Source organism: Hyaena hyaena, unplaced genomic scaffold (genome assembly GCF_003009895.1).
Source record: "Hyaena hyaena isolate Hyena2069 unplaced genomic scaffold, ASM300989v1 scaffold_1, whole genome shotgun sequence".
Taxonomy (NCBI): domain Eukaryota; kingdom Metazoa; phylum Chordata; class Mammalia; order Carnivora; family Hyaenidae; genus Hyaena; species Hyaena hyaena.
The window spans coordinates 10242587-10259356 of record NW_024080633.1 but is presented as its reverse complement, the minus strand read 5'-3'; the positions used below and the strand labels follow the sequence as shown (position 1 = coordinate 10259356).

General features: G+C 64.8%; 2 protein-coding genes across 4 annotated transcripts; one reads left to right on the top strand and one right to left on the bottom strand.

The window, feature by feature from the left end:
• Window positions 1-45: 45 nt before the first annotated feature.
• On the bottom strand, window positions 46-7758 carry CTU2 (cytosolic thiouridylase subunit 2). 3 transcript variants are annotated; one of them, XM_039226864.1, is made up of 15 exons: window positions 7652-7758; window positions 7019-7093; window positions 4531-4609; window positions 4298-4357; window positions 3100-3160; window positions 2494-2603; window positions 2067-2353; window positions 1854-1989; window positions 1584-1715; window positions 1014-1105; window positions 815-909; window positions 596-731; window positions 442-508; window positions 289-347; window positions 46-197 (listed from the first exon to the last, which is right to left on the bottom strand). In XM_039226864.1, exons 1-15 carry the CDS (start codon window positions 7714-7716, stop codon window positions 128-130), a joined length of 1524 nt encoding a protein of 507 aa, XP_039082795.1. In that variant the 5' UTR covers window positions 7717-7758; the 3' UTR covers window positions 46-127. The 3 variants fall into 3 exon arrangements, 2 of the variants coding, with proteins under 2 accessions (XP_039082795.1, XP_039082806.1); XR_005527507.1 differs by having other exon boundaries at window positions 164-197; window positions 442-522; XM_039226875.1 differs by lacking the exon at window positions 7019-7093.
• Window positions 7759-7900: 142 nt separating this feature from the next.
• On the top strand, window positions 7901-16517 carry RNF166 (ring finger protein 166). The gene is made up of 6 exons (XM_039226895.1): window positions 7901-8133; window positions 12499-12655; window positions 13936-14048; window positions 14376-14490; window positions 14565-14672; window positions 15479-16517. Exons 1-6 carry the CDS (start codon window positions 7979-7981, stop codon window positions 15542-15544), a joined length of 714 nt encoding a protein of 237 aa, XP_039082826.1. The 5' UTR covers window positions 7901-7978; the 3' UTR covers window positions 15545-16517.
• Window positions 16518-16770: the final 253 nt, after the last annotated feature.

Sequence of the window (16770 nt, the reverse complement as noted above, 5' to 3'; positions counted from 1 at the left end):
ACGCCCTGCGCGGCCGGCCTTCCCTTCCCCACCAGTACTGTAGGGTTTTCTAATTAAAAGTATTTTTATTTATACGACTCCGTGCCCCCGGCCCATCCGCGTCGTTCTGCTCCGGGCGGCCCCAGGCTCAGCTCTCAGCGGTGTGCGCCTCCTCCTCACTGCCCTCCACCAGGCACTCCTGGATGTCCTGCGAGGCCCTGGGGGAAGCCGCACGCTGGGAGCCTGCACCAGGCCCAGAAGGACGCCCCCCAACCCCGGGGCACCCCCAACTGTGCGCCCAGACGGTACCTTCGGCTGCGGAACTGGGCCTCGGCCAAGATGTAAGGGGGCAGGGGCTCCAAGGAGGGCTGCGACAGAGAACCGCCGGGGGTGAGAGGCCGCAAGGCGCAAAGCCCGGGGGTAGGCCTCCCCTGTCCCCACCCGAGGACGGGAACCACTCACCACATCCTTCATGTTCACACGGCAGCCGTAGCACAGCTGCTCCATGACCCAGGCTCGGGAGTCCTCCCTGCGGGAGCAGAGCTGCGCCTGAGCACCTCGCTTGGGCCCTGGGGGTACCACACCCGCCCGGACAGCTGTGTGGGGCGGGCCTTACCTCCTGCTGGGCCCAGCCCCCTGGCAGCAGACCTGGGCACTGCCCACCTCTGTGGGTGTCCCAGCCTCAGCCCCAGGGGTGGGGGGATGCGTCTGGGAGAAATCCGAGGTCTGAGCCCCAAAAGCCGTGGCACTATCTGTAGGCAGAGACAAGCTGAGGATCCTCTGGGCGCTGGACCCCAGCTCTCGCTTGCCGGCACCCCACCCCCTCCACACAGACCGGAAGCGTCGACGTCCAGCGTGCACAGACAGAGCAGGCAGCGGGGGCCGGCGGCACAGCCGTCGCGGGGGGCCTTCACCAGCTTCTCACTTGTCCTGAGGGCGTGGGAGACAGAGCACAAGGCGCCGTCAGGCTGGGGCTTCACTCCCACCAGTACCCCGGCATGGGCATTCGTGCACATGTACACACACACACACACCTGTACACGGTGCTGACCGTAGACGGGAACTGCGCCTGCAGCCGCAGCAGGAAGCTCTCCATCAGCCGGTGGATGCTGGCCTTCTCAGGGGCCTGGGGACGGGCAGATGGAGGGCTGCGAGAGTAGCACCCCAGGCCTGGCCAAGGGGCCACAGCTTCACACCGTCAGCCCCTATGAGCGCCGTGTCGCGGCGGGAATGAGCCAGAGCACCCACTTCCCACGTGCCCCGGTTGCTAAACACCGTGGCTCTTACAAATTCTGTGACCAGAGTTCTCTGACACGATTCACCCTGCCCCTCCTCCACTACCTGGGAGCCCTTCCTAGAGACATGGGCACCCGGACACTGGCTACGCGCCTGCCAACCCCCTCTTCCTTGAGGACAGCAGCCACCTCTGCACGGCGGGAAAATGCCCCGCGTCTGCTCCCAGGACTGGGCACGCCGTTGACACCGAGGTCAGAGAGCTGGTGTGGACACAGCTCAGGCCACTGAGGCTATGCCAGCAGCCTCTGACCCCATGCCGGGGGTGGGGGTGGGGGGCGGGTGGTGCCTGCCCAGGTCCCGCAGCTCACCTTGGTGTCGATGGCTGGGGTGAAGACAGAGGGAACGGCAAACAGGCGGTTGTAGAAAGCGACCTCCTTCAACGTGTGGTCGCGCATGGGCCGCACCACCACCACGTCCCCGTGCCGCTCATCCGAGAAGCCCTGCGTGGGGCGAGGGGCACGTTCTTCACCACCCCCAGCAGACGGGCTCACAGTCCTTCCCTGCTCCACAAGGGAGACCCTGGGCCGACTCACGACACCACAGCCAGCAGGGTCCCTTAAAGGCCTGCACCCATGTACCGTGTCCCAGGCGAGAAAAGCCCCTCTCCCCAGGGCCAGGCTGGTCATGAGCTTGATGGCCAAGCGGGTACAGCTGTCTCCAGTCATCACCTTGGAGTAGCCATGGGTCCGGGCCACATGCAGGATCAGGTGGGTCCTGGAGAGCACAGGGTCTCAGGGTCCAGGTGAAGCAGGGCCAAGACCCTGGTGGGGGGTGGGGGGCGGGGGGCTCACCGCAGGGTGTGCAGAAGCTCCTCTTTGGCCGTCAACGTCTTCACGGAGCCAAACAGCCGGGACAGAGCCTCAGTCTGGGCAGCTGGCGGCGGCCCCGCTGGGCCCTGGGGGCAGGGCTGGCTCTGCCGCTCCTCCCCCTGCGCTGGGCCGGGGCTGCCCCCAGCCGTCTCAGTCCCCAGCGTGTGCTGCTGCTGGAGGAAACTATCCACAGCCGCCTTGTAGGTCCCCGCAGCGCCCACCGGCTCCTGGGCAAAGCAGCGCAGCACTGACGGCGGCAAACCGAACACCTGTGGGGGAGGGGGGACGGCGTCAGAAAAGCCCCCCTCCGCTCCCCCGTCCCCCCACCCCCCGTGGACTGGGCCCCGTCCATAACCCTCATAGGCCTGCCCTCCAGGGCCCTTTATCAGAGAGAGACAGGCCCGCCCACCTCCTCTAAGGCGACCACATGCCACGGGAAGCCCACGGTCTGCAGGAGCAGCTTCATCTCTGCCACGGTTTGTGCCCTGTCGTCCGGGCTCTGCCCACAGGCCGCTCCCTCTGAAGAAGGCAGGCAGAGCAGGGTCATGGCTACAGAAGAGCCCAAATGGGCCAGGGCCAACGCCGCGTGGGAAATGCCCCGCGGCTTCTCTGTGGAAAGGACAGGGCGCTAACCCGTTCTCCCAGGGAAGCACTTTCAGAGTGGGCAGGGGGTTCTCCGTCACGGCGCAGGGGGGTGTGGGGAGGGAGGCATGATGGACCGCAGTGCCAGAGACCCACTAGGGGCTTATCACAAGGGAGTGAGGCAGGGGACAGGTGAGCGACTGGGCCCCGGGGAAGCAAACTGGCCCGGTCCCCTCAGGGTCCCTCCGGCCTGACTCTGATAAAGCTGATAAAGGCCAGGCCTGGGACCAGACGACCACCTTGTGTGCCTTTCTGGCTGGACACATGCGCGGTCTCCAAAGCCTGCCCCCAACAGGGCCTCGCTAAGGTCACAGTACCAGCTGAGCGGGGCTCATCCTAAGCAGCGGGGGAGGGGAAGGGTGGCCAAACGCACCATCCACGTAGACAACCCCTGGCAGAAAACGCAGTCTTTTGGCAGAATCTCGACTCAGGCCCTGGAGAGAAAAGGCACAGGACCTCAGCCGCCCGGTCAGAAGACACAGGATAGTTTCCCGGCACAGGCCATTCTCCATCTGAACCGAGGCCCCTGGGGAAGGGGTGCTGACCCTCACCCAGGGCGGACAGGCCATTGGACAAGGTGCCAGCAGGCCCCACGGGGAGGCCACGCAGCCTGACCAGGTCACGGGGGCCTGCCTGGGTATCTCACTTCCCCAGTACGGCTGGCTCCTCCCGAGTCAGTCCCTCCCTCCTGGCTGCGTCCCGAGAAGCGGCCTGGCCAAGGCCCTCTGAGCCCTGCGAGTGCAGCAGGAGAAAATCAAGGCGCCACCGGTCGGAGGGGACGGGGACGCCAGGTGCCAGACACGAGGCTAGGTTGAGCGTGCCGTGAGTGACAGCAGAGCGCCAAGCACAAGGCAGCGGGCCGCAGCCCCTCTCACCTGTGACCCCAGTGGGAAGGCAGAGGGCCTGTGTGTGTCCCAGCCCCAGGTCACCGCCTCCAGGCAGCCGGCACCCTGAGCGGAAGACCGACTGCCTGGAGCACAGCCCCCCCCCCCCCCCCCCCCCCCCCCCCCCCCCCCCCCCCCCCCCCCCCCCCCCCCCCCCCCCCCCCCCCCCCCCCCCCCCCCCCCCCCCCCCCCCCCCCCCCCCCCCCCCCCCCCCCCCCCCCCCCCCCCCCCCCCCCCCCCCCCGGCCCGGGGCACCCTCCCCTCACTCTCCCTCCCCGCCTGACTTAGTCACCTGTTAACCCCACTGCTCCTTCAGGTCTCTCCTTAAACTTCTTAAGGAGGCTGCCCCACCCCAGCCAGGCCCCCTGCTGGGCTCCCCCAGGCACCTGCTTGTATCTCACAGCCTCGTCCTCGACCCAGGACCGGGGGCGACCTCAGAACTGACACTCTCCCGGTCACTATGACTCTACATGATCAGCAAAGCACTAGACTGAGGCACGGCCGGGTCCCTCCAGCCGCAGCACACGCACGTCTGGTGCACACGCATCCAAGGGCCCTCCGGGTGTCCCGGCTGGCGGCGGGCCGCTCCCGCTAGCTCCAGTCAAGAGCCCCTCAGGGCGGGGCCCCCCGACCCCGGAGCTCAGCTGGGCAGCAGTAGAGCCCCTGGGGGATGCTGCCGGGATGTACCTCAAGGACCTGCCAGACCATGGAGCTGGATGAAGGCCCCCCAGACCACGCCAGGAGCACCTAGGAGACAAGGAACGTGCTGGCGAGCACCGCAGCTCCAACGGGGCCGTGCCCGCCCTCCCCACCGCTGCCCCTGCACGACAGTGGGGAGGGACGCACGGACTGAGAGCCAGCGCCCGGGGGGCTGGGCTTGCCGCCTGGGGACCCCATGGAGGAGTCACCCCACACACTACCTTCTCTCCTGGAAAGATCAGCCGATTCTTCCCTAGCACGGCTCTGAACTTGTGGATGTAAAACGCCCTGAAGCAGTCCCTGCAACACAACCAAGTAGCAGCTGTGGGGGCGCCACCCAGGCCGCCCCCTCCCTGCCCACACGGGGAGGCAGCCCGACCCAACCACTGCTGGGTGTGCCCTTCTTTCACACACTTCCAGCTTGAAAAAACAGCATCTCGACCAAGGCTCTGCCCAGAAACTGGCGAGGGAAGCCACGGTTGAGGGGTCTCTCCAGCTGTCCGCCCCAGGACCGGCCCCACACGGAGGCCTACCTTGGTCCCCAGCCGCCCCGCTGCCACCTGCACCCCCAAGCACGCAGGAAGGCCCAGCTGGCAGGGCGGACACAGGAAAGTGCAGAGCAAGGCCAGCCCGACCCTCCCCTACGCAGAGCTGAGGGCCGCTTCCAAGACCCCCGTGGCGAGAAGTGCCATCTCTTGGGACGAAGGGGGGAGCAGTAAGCAGACTGTGGGGCAGGGGCGGGGGGTCCCCAAAGCTCCACCCTGGCCTAAAGAGCTGATCCCGCCTGGACCAGAAATGCCTGGGAAGCTCATGCAAACGCAGAGTCCTGGCTTCTTCCTCAAACCTACAGAATAAGAACTTCCAGAACCCACAGGCTTTGGGAATCTGTGTTCTTGATAAACCTTCCAGCTGGTTCCCATGCTCACTAGGTTAAGTGTTCTCAGCCTTCACTACAGGTTAGAATCACTCAAGCCAAATACAGCAGAACGTGCCAGGGTGAGGCCCAGGCCCCTGCATTTGAAAGCTCCCCGACAACCCCGCAGGACTCAGGGTCAGCGACAGCCTGTAAAACAGGGAGGAACGCGGCTCCATTAGAACAGCCCCACACCTGGGGCTGCACCCCTAAATCTACTTTCTTTGTCCCATTAGGACACACCTGTGTCCACAGTTTGACCAATCCCCGCCCCCGCCTCTGTGGTAACTCAACTCGGTGTTTAATAAAATGCTGAGACCCTAGGTGACGAGCCACGGGCGGGACTCCCAGGAAAGTCGGGTGTGGTGACGCTCCTGAAACAAACAGGTGCTTGCCGTCCCCCTTCACGGAGCACCGAGAACCCTGTCGCTGCCCGCAGGCAGGGGGAGCTCTGAGCCCAGAAGGAGCTGCTGCAGCCTCTTTTGTTTGGAACAATTATCACCTTTTCATGTTCTTTCTTTTAAAAACTTATTTATTTCTGAGAGAGAGAGAGAGGAAGAATGAAAGGGAGAGGGGCAGAGAGAGGGAGGACAGAGGATCCGAAGCAGCCTCTGTGTTGAAAGCAGCGAGCCCAGGGGCGCCTGGGTGGCTCAGTCGGTTAAGCGTCCGACGTCGGCTCAGGTCATGATCTCACAGTTCGTGGGTTCGAGCCCCACATCAGGCTCTGTGCTGACAGCTCAGAGTCTGGAGCCTGTTTCAGATTCTGTGTCTCCCTCTCTCTCTGACCCTCCCCTGCTCATGCTGTCTGTCTGTCTCTCTCAGAAATAAATAAAACATTTAAAAAAAAAAAAAAGGCAGCAAGCCCGATGTGGGGCTTGAACTCACGAACTGTGAGATCCTGACCTGAGCTGAAGTTTTGGATCCTAACCGACTGAGCCACCCAGGCGTTCTGGAACAATCATCACTTTTTGATGCTCTAAGTGACTAAAGCCATGCCTTCTTTGCTTACAATGTATATTCCAGTAGCAGACACCAAGTCCACTGGGCGCCCAGAGGATGGCTGGGGAGGAGAAAGTTTTTGGGGGGGGGGCGGAAACTCAGTCCCTTCAGTTTCTCTTTTGGAAAATTCTGGTAGAGTCCAAGACTCCTAGAGACTAATTTAAAAACATGAGCTGGTCACTCATTCAACAAACATCCGCCTCCCACACAAAGCTCGCAATGTCAGCAGCAACTGACACAGACACAGCGGGAGGCCGGCCCTGCCCTCGGGGAGCTGTGGAGCCAGCGGCCGCGAACAGGTGCTGGAAGAGCTCCGATCCACGGCCGACGCGACAGGGGCCACAAGGCAGCTTCAGAGAAAACGGAACATGCCCGTAACAAGGTCCTCTGGGAGTGGGCCTCCTCCGCTCCCGTCCAAAGCCGACCCCCTACCTCAGAGCCTGAGCTGTGCGCCTCCCTCCATCCCACAGGAGTGAATTCCTCATCACTCAGAGCACCTGCCCCAGAACCCAGGATGCTCTAATCTGCCCCCAAATGCTCGTCCTGCCTGTAACTCACCTCATCCTCACTGCCAACTCTCCCCATAAGAGCCACCACGTATTTCCGAGCTGGATAATGCGGGGATTATGGGGTGCCCATGCAGAAAACCAACACCCCCCCCCCCACACACACACACACTCGTCAGAGTCACTAGGAGCAACTTCGAGTTAGAATTGAAGTGATCTCACACTTTTCAAAGAGATCAAGCCACAGAGACGGGAGACGGCGGGTGCCCCCTACCCACCAACACGCCTCACCTGCAGAAGGCATCCCCTGCCCGGATCACCACAACCGGCAGGCCCTCCTTGCACTTCACACACTTCAGCTCACGGCTTGGGAGGCATCGGGAAGGAGGAGGCAAGAACACAGGTTGCGGACCTCCCCCCGGGCAGGCCCTGAGGACGCGCCATCCCCTTTCTCACCCCCCCCCCCCGCCCGGCGTCTGAGGAGCTCTCGAGGGCAGCTGTACACACAGCAGCCAAGGCTTGTGCCACCCTGACTGCCAACAGGAAAAAAGACGAGGGCCGTGAGGGATTTTAGTCTGTTAAGGGCCGCTCAGGGGAGCACATGCAGGCCACCCCTCAACCTCTCCAAGGCTGGCCTGACACACCACCGCTTGCTGTGCGGATCCGGAAGGGAGAAATGGAACCAGGGCGTGGACGCCACAGGGGGCCGACTGCGGACAGCCGCACTGGCGGCAAGAACCGCATGGGCCGGCGGGCAGAGGGCCCCTTCCCCGGGTGTTCACCGCCGGCCACACGGGCACTCCCCACCGGGGACGCCAGGACCCGCGGCGCCGGCCTCGGCCGTCCCCTGGCTTCCCGAGCGCCGCGCCCGGGGCCGACGGCAGCGCCGGGAAAGAGGGGCGGGTGCGGACGCCCGGCTCTCACCCAGGCCGCGGTGGCGGCGGTCCCTCGGGCGCGGGGTCCCCGTAGTCCTCGCCAACCTGGCACATGGCTGCGCGGAGTTGCGCTGCAGTGAGCGGCGGCGACGCGGAGACGCGACCCGATTACGTCAGCAGGACGCCGTCCCGGCTGCGCTCGGCCGGCTGGGGGCGGAGCGCGCACTAAGGACGGCGGCGCCGCGGCCGTGACGAGCGGGGCGGGGGCGGGGCGCTGCCCTGATGACGTCAGCGCGGCGCCGTCGCGGCCGTGAAGCTGCGAGCTGGCCCGGCCGGGCCGGAACAGGGCAGCGGCGGCGGCAGGCCTGGCCCCGGGATGGCGATGTTCCGCAGCCTGGTGGCTTCGGCTCAGCAGCGGCAGCCGGCGGGCGGGCCGGCGGGCGGTGACAGCGGCCTGGAGGCGCAGTACAGCTGCCCGATCTGCCTGGAGGTGTACCACCGGCCTGTGGCCATCGGCAGCTGCGGCCACACGTGAGTGCGCCGGCCTCCGGGAGGCCGCGGGGCCGGGACGCCGCTGCGGGAAGGGGATCCGCGCCCGCCCCGGAAGGGGCCCGAGACCCGCGGCCGCAGCCCCGGAGCCAGGCGCGCGGAGGGCTCGGGCGGGGGCGCGGGGCTCCCTGCGCAGCGCCGTCCCTGCCCGCCTCAGCCCAGCCTCCTGCCCGCCAGTCCCGGGTGACCCGGCCCCCCAGTCGGCGCACCGGGCGACCAGCAGCCCTGCCCGGTCCCGGGGCCCCTGGGGTCTGCTGACGGCTTCCGCGGACCTACACGGGCCCTCGGCGGGCAGCGGCGACCTCTGCGCCAGTCGCCTTCGATCCGGTCCCCTGGAGACTGGGGTGGGCATGTGTAAATAAACGTCTTGTGGCTTTTGTTGCCAGATCCTTTTCGGACCCGCTGCCTGCTTGTCTTGACCGCAGAGGACAGGACTTCCCTAAAGTTAGGCGAGGGGCTAGTTTGGACTTCTGTGCTGCTTTGTTTTGACGGAGAACTTGGGTCTTCGTCACTGAGCAGCCAGGCGCGCCTGGGGGACGGGGTTTCCGCCGCACCAGGGCCTACGGGGGGCTCCTGCAGGGTGTTTCAGCAACAGAGACCCGAGGATGTGGCTTCACTCAGGTCTTCTCGGAGCTGCCAGCCGTGTTGGAAGGGAGCCGAGATCGGTGTCTGCTCTGCGACTCTCTCCTTCCTGGCTGAGTAAAACAGCTCTTGAGTGAAATTAGCAGGGTGGGAAGAGGGTTCCCGAGGGCCGTGTTGGCAGCAGGCGGGGCTCCGGAGGAGGAGGGGCTTTCAGTCCAGGGCGCTGGGCAGAGGTGCACCGGCCAGCAGGCTCCCCTAGAGCATTTTGCAAACCACCGCAGCGGGCTCGGGAGGCTCCTGCGCTGGTACGTGTGTGCCTGCTCATCACCCGGGGCCGGGGTCAGGATCCCGAAAGCCTTCGCGTTCCCCCTCCTCAGGCAGCACGGGCACCTGCCCACACCGGGAGAGCACTGCCAATTGTGGAGAAGGGCACGGGGCCTCGCTTTCTCATGCCACTTGTGACGTTTTGTCAGAGGCAGTCTCTGAACAGGACTCCTTTCTTGTAAGCGCTGGCGGGTGTTTTACGGTGTGTTCTGCGTTTTTTTAGTCCCTTGTGGAGAGAACTGTAAGGCTTCTCCTGGGACCAGCTTTAGAAAGCCTCTCCTGGTCTTTGGATTTTGTCCCTTTGGCGCCAGCACTTACCCAGCCCTGGGCCACAGCATTCCAGTCTCCTGGAGAACAATCTATGTTCTCTCTCTCTCTCTCACTCTCTCGTCTAAATAAGTCTTTTCCTAAAATGCAGGCTTAGCATACAACACTGTTTAGAATTGTTGTGGAAGCATCATCTCCTGTAAAGCCCTCCCCCACCCAGGTTTTTCTTGGCAGAATCTCCTCGCTCTCCTGTGTCTCATGCGGTCCCAGAGCCTCTTCCACGGCTTCTTCCGTAAAAGACTTCCTCCCTAGCTCTCGCTGCTGGCTTGTTTCCTTGGCTGCCCTGTCTCCATCTCTGACATTTCCTTAGCTTCTCGTCTGGTGTCATGAAGGCACAGGCGCAAATAAGCGCAGAAGATTTGAAGTCTCGCGCTCTTCGCCTTAAAAATGTGCCAGTCTGGTTATCTCTTCCGCACAGCTACCTAAGTAAGCAGTTTCTGGTGGCGAGAGTGGCCGTGTGCGGACAGCACAGGACAGAAGAGAGGTCACAGTGGGGGCCTTAGGTCACGAGGCCCGCGTTAGAGCTCCCAGGGACTCCCCAGGACCCCCGGAGGGAACTGGTGGTTTCTCATGCTCCGGGGACATCCTGGCCCCTAAGTCACACCCAGAGCCAGGAGCCACGTGGCTGTCTGTGACCCTCCAACGCCATCCCCTGACGGCCCGCATCTGCTGGGTAGGCTCTGCCCGGGGCTCCCTCTGCCCTTCGGTCCTCTTTCATTCTGTCTTATCAGTGCTGTGCATCGGTCCTTCCTCCTCAGTGTCCTCCCATGCAGTTAACAAGCACAGGTCTCAGAAAATAAAAACACTGACTCTTAAGGGTAAACACAGGGAGGGAGTGACAGGCACAGAGTACTCCGTGTACCATGGCCTCTTGGAGAAGGTGCTGTTGTTCTTGCTTCGGTACGAGAGACCTCGCTCCCAAGTGTCACGGCAAAGCCGGAGTTGGTGTTCAGGGTTCTGTCCCCCCCCCCCCCCCCCCGCCCCCGTGCTCCTGGAGCAGCGACCTAGAGACCCTGGGGACCGCTGGCCTTACAGGCCCCTGCCCATCGGCACCCAGACCAACGAGCAGGCTTCTCTGGGCAGAGTCCCAGAGGCCCCGGGAGCTCCCGTCACCCCCTGCCTGGCTGTCTGCGAGCACGGGCTGGCTTACCTGATCTGCACGTGGGGACCAGGATGTGAGCCATCGACACCATCCAAAAAGGCTGTGGAAGTTGGGCTCTCTGCCGCTCAGGATAGCACCGGGTGCCCGCGGGCCCGCCTTTTTGCCTTCTTGGGCCCTTGAGACACTGGCCTATCCTGGCACACCAGAGTGTGAGAAGCCAGGGTGGGAGTGAGACCCCGTCGCTGCAGCTGCTGGGGCCTGTGTGCCAGCCATCTGGCTGCTCCAGTTGGGCCCGCGGGTCCAGGGTGTGAGAGCAGACCCCCCAGCTGGCTCTGTCCGTGGAGAAGCCCCTCGGCACCAGCCCCTTGGGCATGTGCGGGCAGAACCTGCTTGGAAGAGGCGGGTACCGCCTGGCACCGCTCAGCACTCCGCAGTCAGTGTGGGGACCTGGCTGCCGTTGGCCGTGCCTCTGGCCCCGTGGCACAGAGAGGTGCCCTTCACCCTAGCCAGCCCCCCCGTCGGAGACGTGGCCCTGGACCCTGCCTTCCGCTGACCACATGCCGATGACTCACCCCGAGTGCTCAGTGGCCTTGCCTCCTGCATGTGTTTTTCACGGCTTTGCTGAAGCGCGATCCCATCTCAAGTGACGGAGTCGAGCAGTCCTCCCTGTCAACCTTCGATCACTGCTGTCTCCCCAGGAAGAAGCCTCATCCCCATTAGCGACCAGACCCTGTCGCTCCCGCCCCAGAAGCACCGGTCTGCAGTCTGTCTATGGGCGGGTCTGTTCTGGACTTTTCCCGCGAACAGAATCACACAACACACGTCCCGAGCATGGTGTTTCCATGGCTCACCTCCATGGCGGCGTCCGCCTTCCTTCACTCATCCTGGGATCCTTCACCTTCACGCGTCCGTGTGTCCATCACCCACGGATGACGTGGCTTGCTTGTTTCCACCTCGTGGTTCTCGTGGCGGCGCCGCTGTGGCCCCCACTGTGACAGCAGCAGGGCTCTCCTGCAGGGACCGGGCGGCCTCCTCGGCCATTAGGCTGGGCACATCTCTGGGGTGGGCGGGCGCCTCCGTTACACACTTGCCAGGGGTGCCCGCGCCGGGTGAGGTAAGGGACAGGTGGGCCAGCCTCCCGGCGCTCTGGGGAAGGGGCTGCTGGGAATTTTCTTGGCCTCAGGCCAAGCCAGGCCTCCTCACGTGCAGTGTGAGTGCAAACGCTGACAAGCCCAGGTGGGGGGCGCCGCACAGATGCCCGCGTGTGGGAGGGCAGCCCAGCGCTGGGCAGCAGGAGAGACTCCGCGTAGCCCCCGGCTGCCTTTTCCCAGGAAGGAGGTGGGAGAATGCTGCCCGCTTAGCCCGGTGGAGGGGTCTGTAGGCGGGGGAGCCCTGTCACCCTGTGCCCCCCAGCCCCACCTGCGCGGTCACCCCAGGGAGAGGACAGCTGGCCTCACCTGATGCCCTACAGTCTTTGAGGGGGCCGTGTCTCACATGCCCGGGGCCATGAGCGTCCCCGCTTCTGTCACCGCGCCTCTGCTCAGGCTCTGTCCCGCGGTTGGTGACACTCGGCCCGCGCAGCTTTGGCCCTGTCTCGTCCAGTGAGTCTCAGGCCTGTGGGGCCCTGTGGTTTCCTCTCTCAGCACTGTTCGCGGTCACGCTCCTGAGAGCTTTGCGGGTGGAGGGTCCCCAGAGCACCTGACGTGCTGTCACCACATGGCTGAGCCCGGTCCCCCCCGCGGCTGCAGCGCTGGCTGGGCACAGTGCTGCGGGCAGCTCGGGTCCCGGGAGCCACGGCCACCGCTCCCCCGGCATCCTGGATATGTGGCAGGCCCAGAAACCCACCGTGAGAGGGGACCCAGGCTCGTCTTTTAGCCAGAGGGCAGCTGTCCCGTCAGTAGGGTTTAGAAACAGAGCGGACCGTCCCCAGATGCGCCTGCTGACAGAGAGGGAGCTGGCCTGGGAGGCACTCCCCGCGGCGACGCTCAGGCCCGTGTCCACTGCCACTGCAGGTTCTGCGGGGAGTGCCTCCAGCCCTGCCTGCAGGTGCCGTCCCCCCTGTGCCCGCTGTGCCGCCTGCCTTTCGACCCCAAGAAGGTGGACAAGGCCACCCACGTGGAGAAGCAGCTCTCTTCCTACAAGGCGCCCTGCAGGGGCTGCAACAAGAAGGTAACCCCCCCACAGGGCCTTCCCGGGACGGGGGGCTGGTACCCCCACAGGGCCTCCCGCGGGGGGTAGGTGGCTGCAGGCCCTAGTTCCGCAGAGAGGAACCGGGCTGGGCTGCTCTGCCCCTCCCCCACAGCACCACTCACTTCCCGGTGGCCTGGCCACGTCCCCCCACATCTGACCCCCCCCCCCACTGCCTGGGCTGGGCTCGGGGTCTCGCGTTGTCGTCATGTAGCCGTTGTGTGGCTGTTTGGGGACATGCCGACCGGGGACGGGGCCCCAGGCCGGATGGAAGGGAGCATCTCCAGTGCTGCATGCCCGGCCCTGGGTGCCTTTGTCACCCACTCCAGCCTGCCTGGAGCCCCTCAGGGTGGCCCAGCCCCAGGAACGGACTCTGACTTTCATCTCTCAGCTTGACAGCTCGTACCAACTTCCCACACCAGAGAGCAGCCCCTGGTGGTTTTGTCCTAAAGGTCAGGGTCTGGGCGCGCAGGGGGCTCCTTGGCCTCCTTCCCGGAGAGGGAGCAGGCAGGGCCCTCCAACAGTTTCCTGTGTGTGGCGCTCCGGGCCGAGGTGGGAGCCGGGCTGCCCTTGGGAGGCCCTTCTCCTGTTACCCTGGACGGCTGGGTGGGGTGTTGGCCCAGGGATGGGTGCTCACACCCTCCTCTCTACTTCCTGGGTCCTGTGAGCGAGCTTTCTGTTTGTGAAATGTTTCCTTCCAGCCTTTTGGCGTTGGTGATGCGTCACAATTGGTGGCTTCTACCAGTCCTGCGCTTATTCCTTTTCTGGGGTCATTCACTTGAGCCACCCCGGGGCCCCCACCCCCGTTCCCCGCCCTGAGCCAGGTGTCCCCCATGGGCCAGAGCATGTGACCGGGGCCTGGCTGAGGAGAAGGTGCTGCTGTGGTTGGGTTTGGTGTGGTCCGGTAAGGAGTTCGGTCACATGGTTGTCTTTAAAAGAATGCTGCCCCTCAGTTTCTGTTGTGAGGGCTGTTTCCCCAAATAAATGCTCTTCCGCCTCTGCCCGTCTGCAGCCCCCGAGGGAGCCCAACTGAGGTGCGTTCCTGACTAGTGGCTGGTGGCCAGATGCCTGGGTGGCTGTGGCATAAAGCCGTGAGCACCTGCTGTGGGCGTCCCGTGTCTTCTCCAGACGGACGCCAGGCCCCTCACTGCTTACAGAGCCGCTGGGCCACGAGCAGCAGGGGCAAGGGCTGGCCTGCTTGCCGGCGGTCCCCCCCACCTCTGGAGGCCGCCGCGGACCCTCTTCTCCGACCCTCTTCCTAGGTGACGCTGGCCAAGATGAGGGTGCACGTTTCCTCCTGCATGAAGGTCCAGGAGCAAATGGCCAACTGCCCCAAGTTCGTCCCCGTGGTGCCCACGTCCCAGCCCATCCCCAGGTCAGCACCCACTGCGGCCACTCGGAGCACCCGTCTCTGGTAGGGGCAGCTCCTGGCCCCCGTTGCTGCCCCTTGAGGAGGTGGGAGAGGCTGGCGTGTCCCCTCGGTGGAGGGCCCACGCAGGCTCACAAGTCACCTCCCTCCAGGCGAATGCCGTTCCCAGAAAGGCCAGGGCTGGACAGATGCCCTCCCCCGGGGCACAGCCGTATTGGGGGAAGGATGGGGACCCAGAGTTGGGGGGGCGAGGGCAGAGCTAGGTGCCCAGGGGCAGGCAGGACCCGGAGGGCAGCCAGAGTGGCCCCCACTCACCTCCCACCACCGCCCCAGCGCCGTCCCCAACAGGTCCACCTTCACCTGCCCCTACTGCGGCGCCCGGAACCTGGACCAGCAGGAGCTGCTGAAGCACTGCGTGGACAACCATCGCAGCGACCCCAACCGCGTGGTGAGTGGCCTGGCCGGGGACCTGGGGCGGGGCCCCCGGCGTGAGCGCTGCCTCAGCAGGGCCCTCCGTTCCAGGTGTGCCCCATCTGCTCGGCGATGCCCTGGGGGGACCCCAGCTACAAGAGCGCCAACTTCCTGCAGCACCTGCTACACCGGCACAAGTTCTCCTACGACACCTTTGTGGTAGGTCCCCTCCCCTGCCCGGCCCCGCCCCTCTCTCAGCCAGCCCCGCCCCTGCCCGGTCCCACCCCATTGTCAGCCCCTGCCCTCCGTCCCGCCCCATGCTGAGCCGGCCCCGCCCCTGGCCCCCTGCCTGCACGCTTACCCAACCCACCTGACCCTGACCGCCACAGCAGCCTGGAGGAAGCTGGGCACGGTTTGCGCGGGGNGGGGGGGGGGGGGGGGGGGGGGGGGGGGCACCACCTGTGTGCAGGCCCTGGAGGGCCTGGGGACTCGAGCTGCGCTAAGCAGTGCCGGCAGGGACCCCTTTTGTTGGCTTGGTCACCCCCGCCCTGGGCCGTGGCCTTCTTCTCAGGCTTTGCCCGGTGGCTTGGGGACAGAGGGCCTGCGGGAGGTGACAGGCTTCCCTCCTGGTGCCTGGAGAAGGGCTGCAGGCGCCCTGCCCTCCCCCACTGTGGGGGTCAGAACCTTGTCTCCCCAGCCCCCCCACAAAGCCTGAAGACCCTCCCGGACACAGGCCTTTGGGGCTACTTGCTCACGGCCCGGTCGCCCACCCTAATTGCCAGGGGCCACAAAGATGCCTGGCTCCTCCGCTCAGTGCACCACCCTGGGGCCTGTGGTCTGGGCCGGAGGAGCTCACTTTCCCACAGGCCCGTCGCACTGGCGTCCACGGCGCCCTCGGGGAGGCAAAGAATATTGTCCCTTGGGGCTGTCACTGCAGTGGCTCCGTGACACTGGGATGTGGCTGTCCTGTCTGGGGGCCCTGAAAGGCCACCGGTGCAGCCCGGTCCTCACTTCCTGTCTCACAGGACTACAGCATCGACGAGGAGGCTGCCTTCCAGGCCGCCCTGGCGCTGTCTCTCTCTGAGAACTGAGGGCACAGCCCCCGGACCTGAGCCCTCCCGCCTCGGGGGACAGGGCCGGGCCGGCTCTCTGAGGCCCAGCGCCTGCGTGGGAGTGCGCCTTGGGGACCAAGCGGGGCCTCCGTGGTTGCAGGAGGGGCGGCCCCAAGCCCGCCGGCCCACGTCCTCACGGGGTGGCCACCAGTGCTCCTGGCCGAGCGTCGCTGGTTCTTCGGTGCTTCGAGCTGAGCAGCCGGCCCTGGGGGTGGGGGCCGGCTCGACGGGCCTGGGAGCAGCTGGCCGTCTGTCTGTCTGTCTCAAAGCCATGATGTCCTCCCCGTCCGCACAGAGACCCGCTCTGCCCAAGCTGTGCCCCGCAGGCCCGGCCGCCGCACCGGAAGTGCAGGAGGGGCCCCGGGCGGCATCTGGCAACACTTCCACTTTGCGCACTCGGTACTGGCTTTTGTGATACCTAGAAATTCCGGCATTTTTCTATATTATCCGGTGTGATAACCTTTTCACATTTTATAGAGCAAAGACAGAGCAGTTACTCTTCATATCGCAATACCCGTGTTTGACTAGGAACAATAGTATTTTTATGGAACATTTACAAGATTATATTTTTTAAAAAAAAAAGCAATCAAAAATAAACAGTGATGGGGTCAGCGCAGGGGAGGGAAAGAGGCGAGCAGACGCCGGAGCCAGAGCACGGCCGCAGGGCTTTGCTGGGGAGCCTGCAGGACCCCAGTGGCAGGGTCCCTCTCCTAGTCACCAGGAAGCAGCCCCGGCGCCCCCTGACTGCTCACAGTGCAGCCCCCTCCTGCCAGGGGCGCGGCCTTGGCCCCGCTGTCACCTTCCCAGGCGGACCCTGGACCATGCCCCGTGCCCAGCAGGCCACCCCTGGGGATGACGGGCGGGGTTGGAAGACGCTGTCTTACTCTTTCGGTTCAATGCATAAATTATTGCTCTTTTAAAAAAACGTAAATAAAACGTTTCAAAGCATCTATAGCAACCTCGATTGGTGGGTTCACCTGGGAGTGTTAGAAGTCGGGCGGGGGCTGGTGTGCACCCTTTGCTTAAGGTCTCTGGTGGCGGGGGGGGGGAAGTTGTCCCCTCACAGCCCCGCTCAGGGCACCTGCTCCAGCCCTGGCCCCAGCACCTCCCCAGGCTCCCGAGGCCCTCGCTCACCAGCCTGTGTCCACCTGCCCCAGACACGTGCTCTTTCTTGAACCCCACGTCTGGTCCCGGTGACAAATCCA

What these genes read in the sequence shown, in the direction of transcription:
- CTU2 (XM_039226864.1), bottom strand. Translation starts at nt 7,716, where the DNA reads ATGTGCCAGGTTGGCGAGGACTACGGGGACCCCGCGCCCGAGGGACCG. An exon ending in ATGTGGTCGCCTTAGAGGAG is followed by an intron (nt 2,354 to 2,493) that starts GTGGGCGGGCCT and finishes CCTCCCCCACAG; the next exon opens with GTGTTCGGTTTGCCGCCGTC. An exon ending in GCTGGACGTCGACGCTTCCG is followed by an intron (nt 732 to 814) that starts GTCTGTGTGGAG and finishes CTCTGCCTACAG; the next exon opens with ATAGTGCCACGGCTTTTGGG.
- RNF166 (XM_039226895.1), top strand. Translation starts at nt 7,979, where the DNA reads ATGGCGATGTTCCGCAGCCTGGTGGCTTCGGCTCAGCAGCGGCAGCCG. An exon ending in GCAGGGGCTGCAACAAGAAG is followed by an intron (nt 12,656 to 13,935) that starts GTAACCCCCCCA and finishes CCCTCTTCCTAG; the next exon opens with GTGACGCTGGCCAAGATGAG. An exon ending in TCTCCTACGACACCTTTGTG is followed by an intron (nt 14,673 to 15,478) that starts GTAGGTCCCCTC and finishes CCTGTCTCACAG; the next exon opens with GACTACAGCATCGACGAGGA.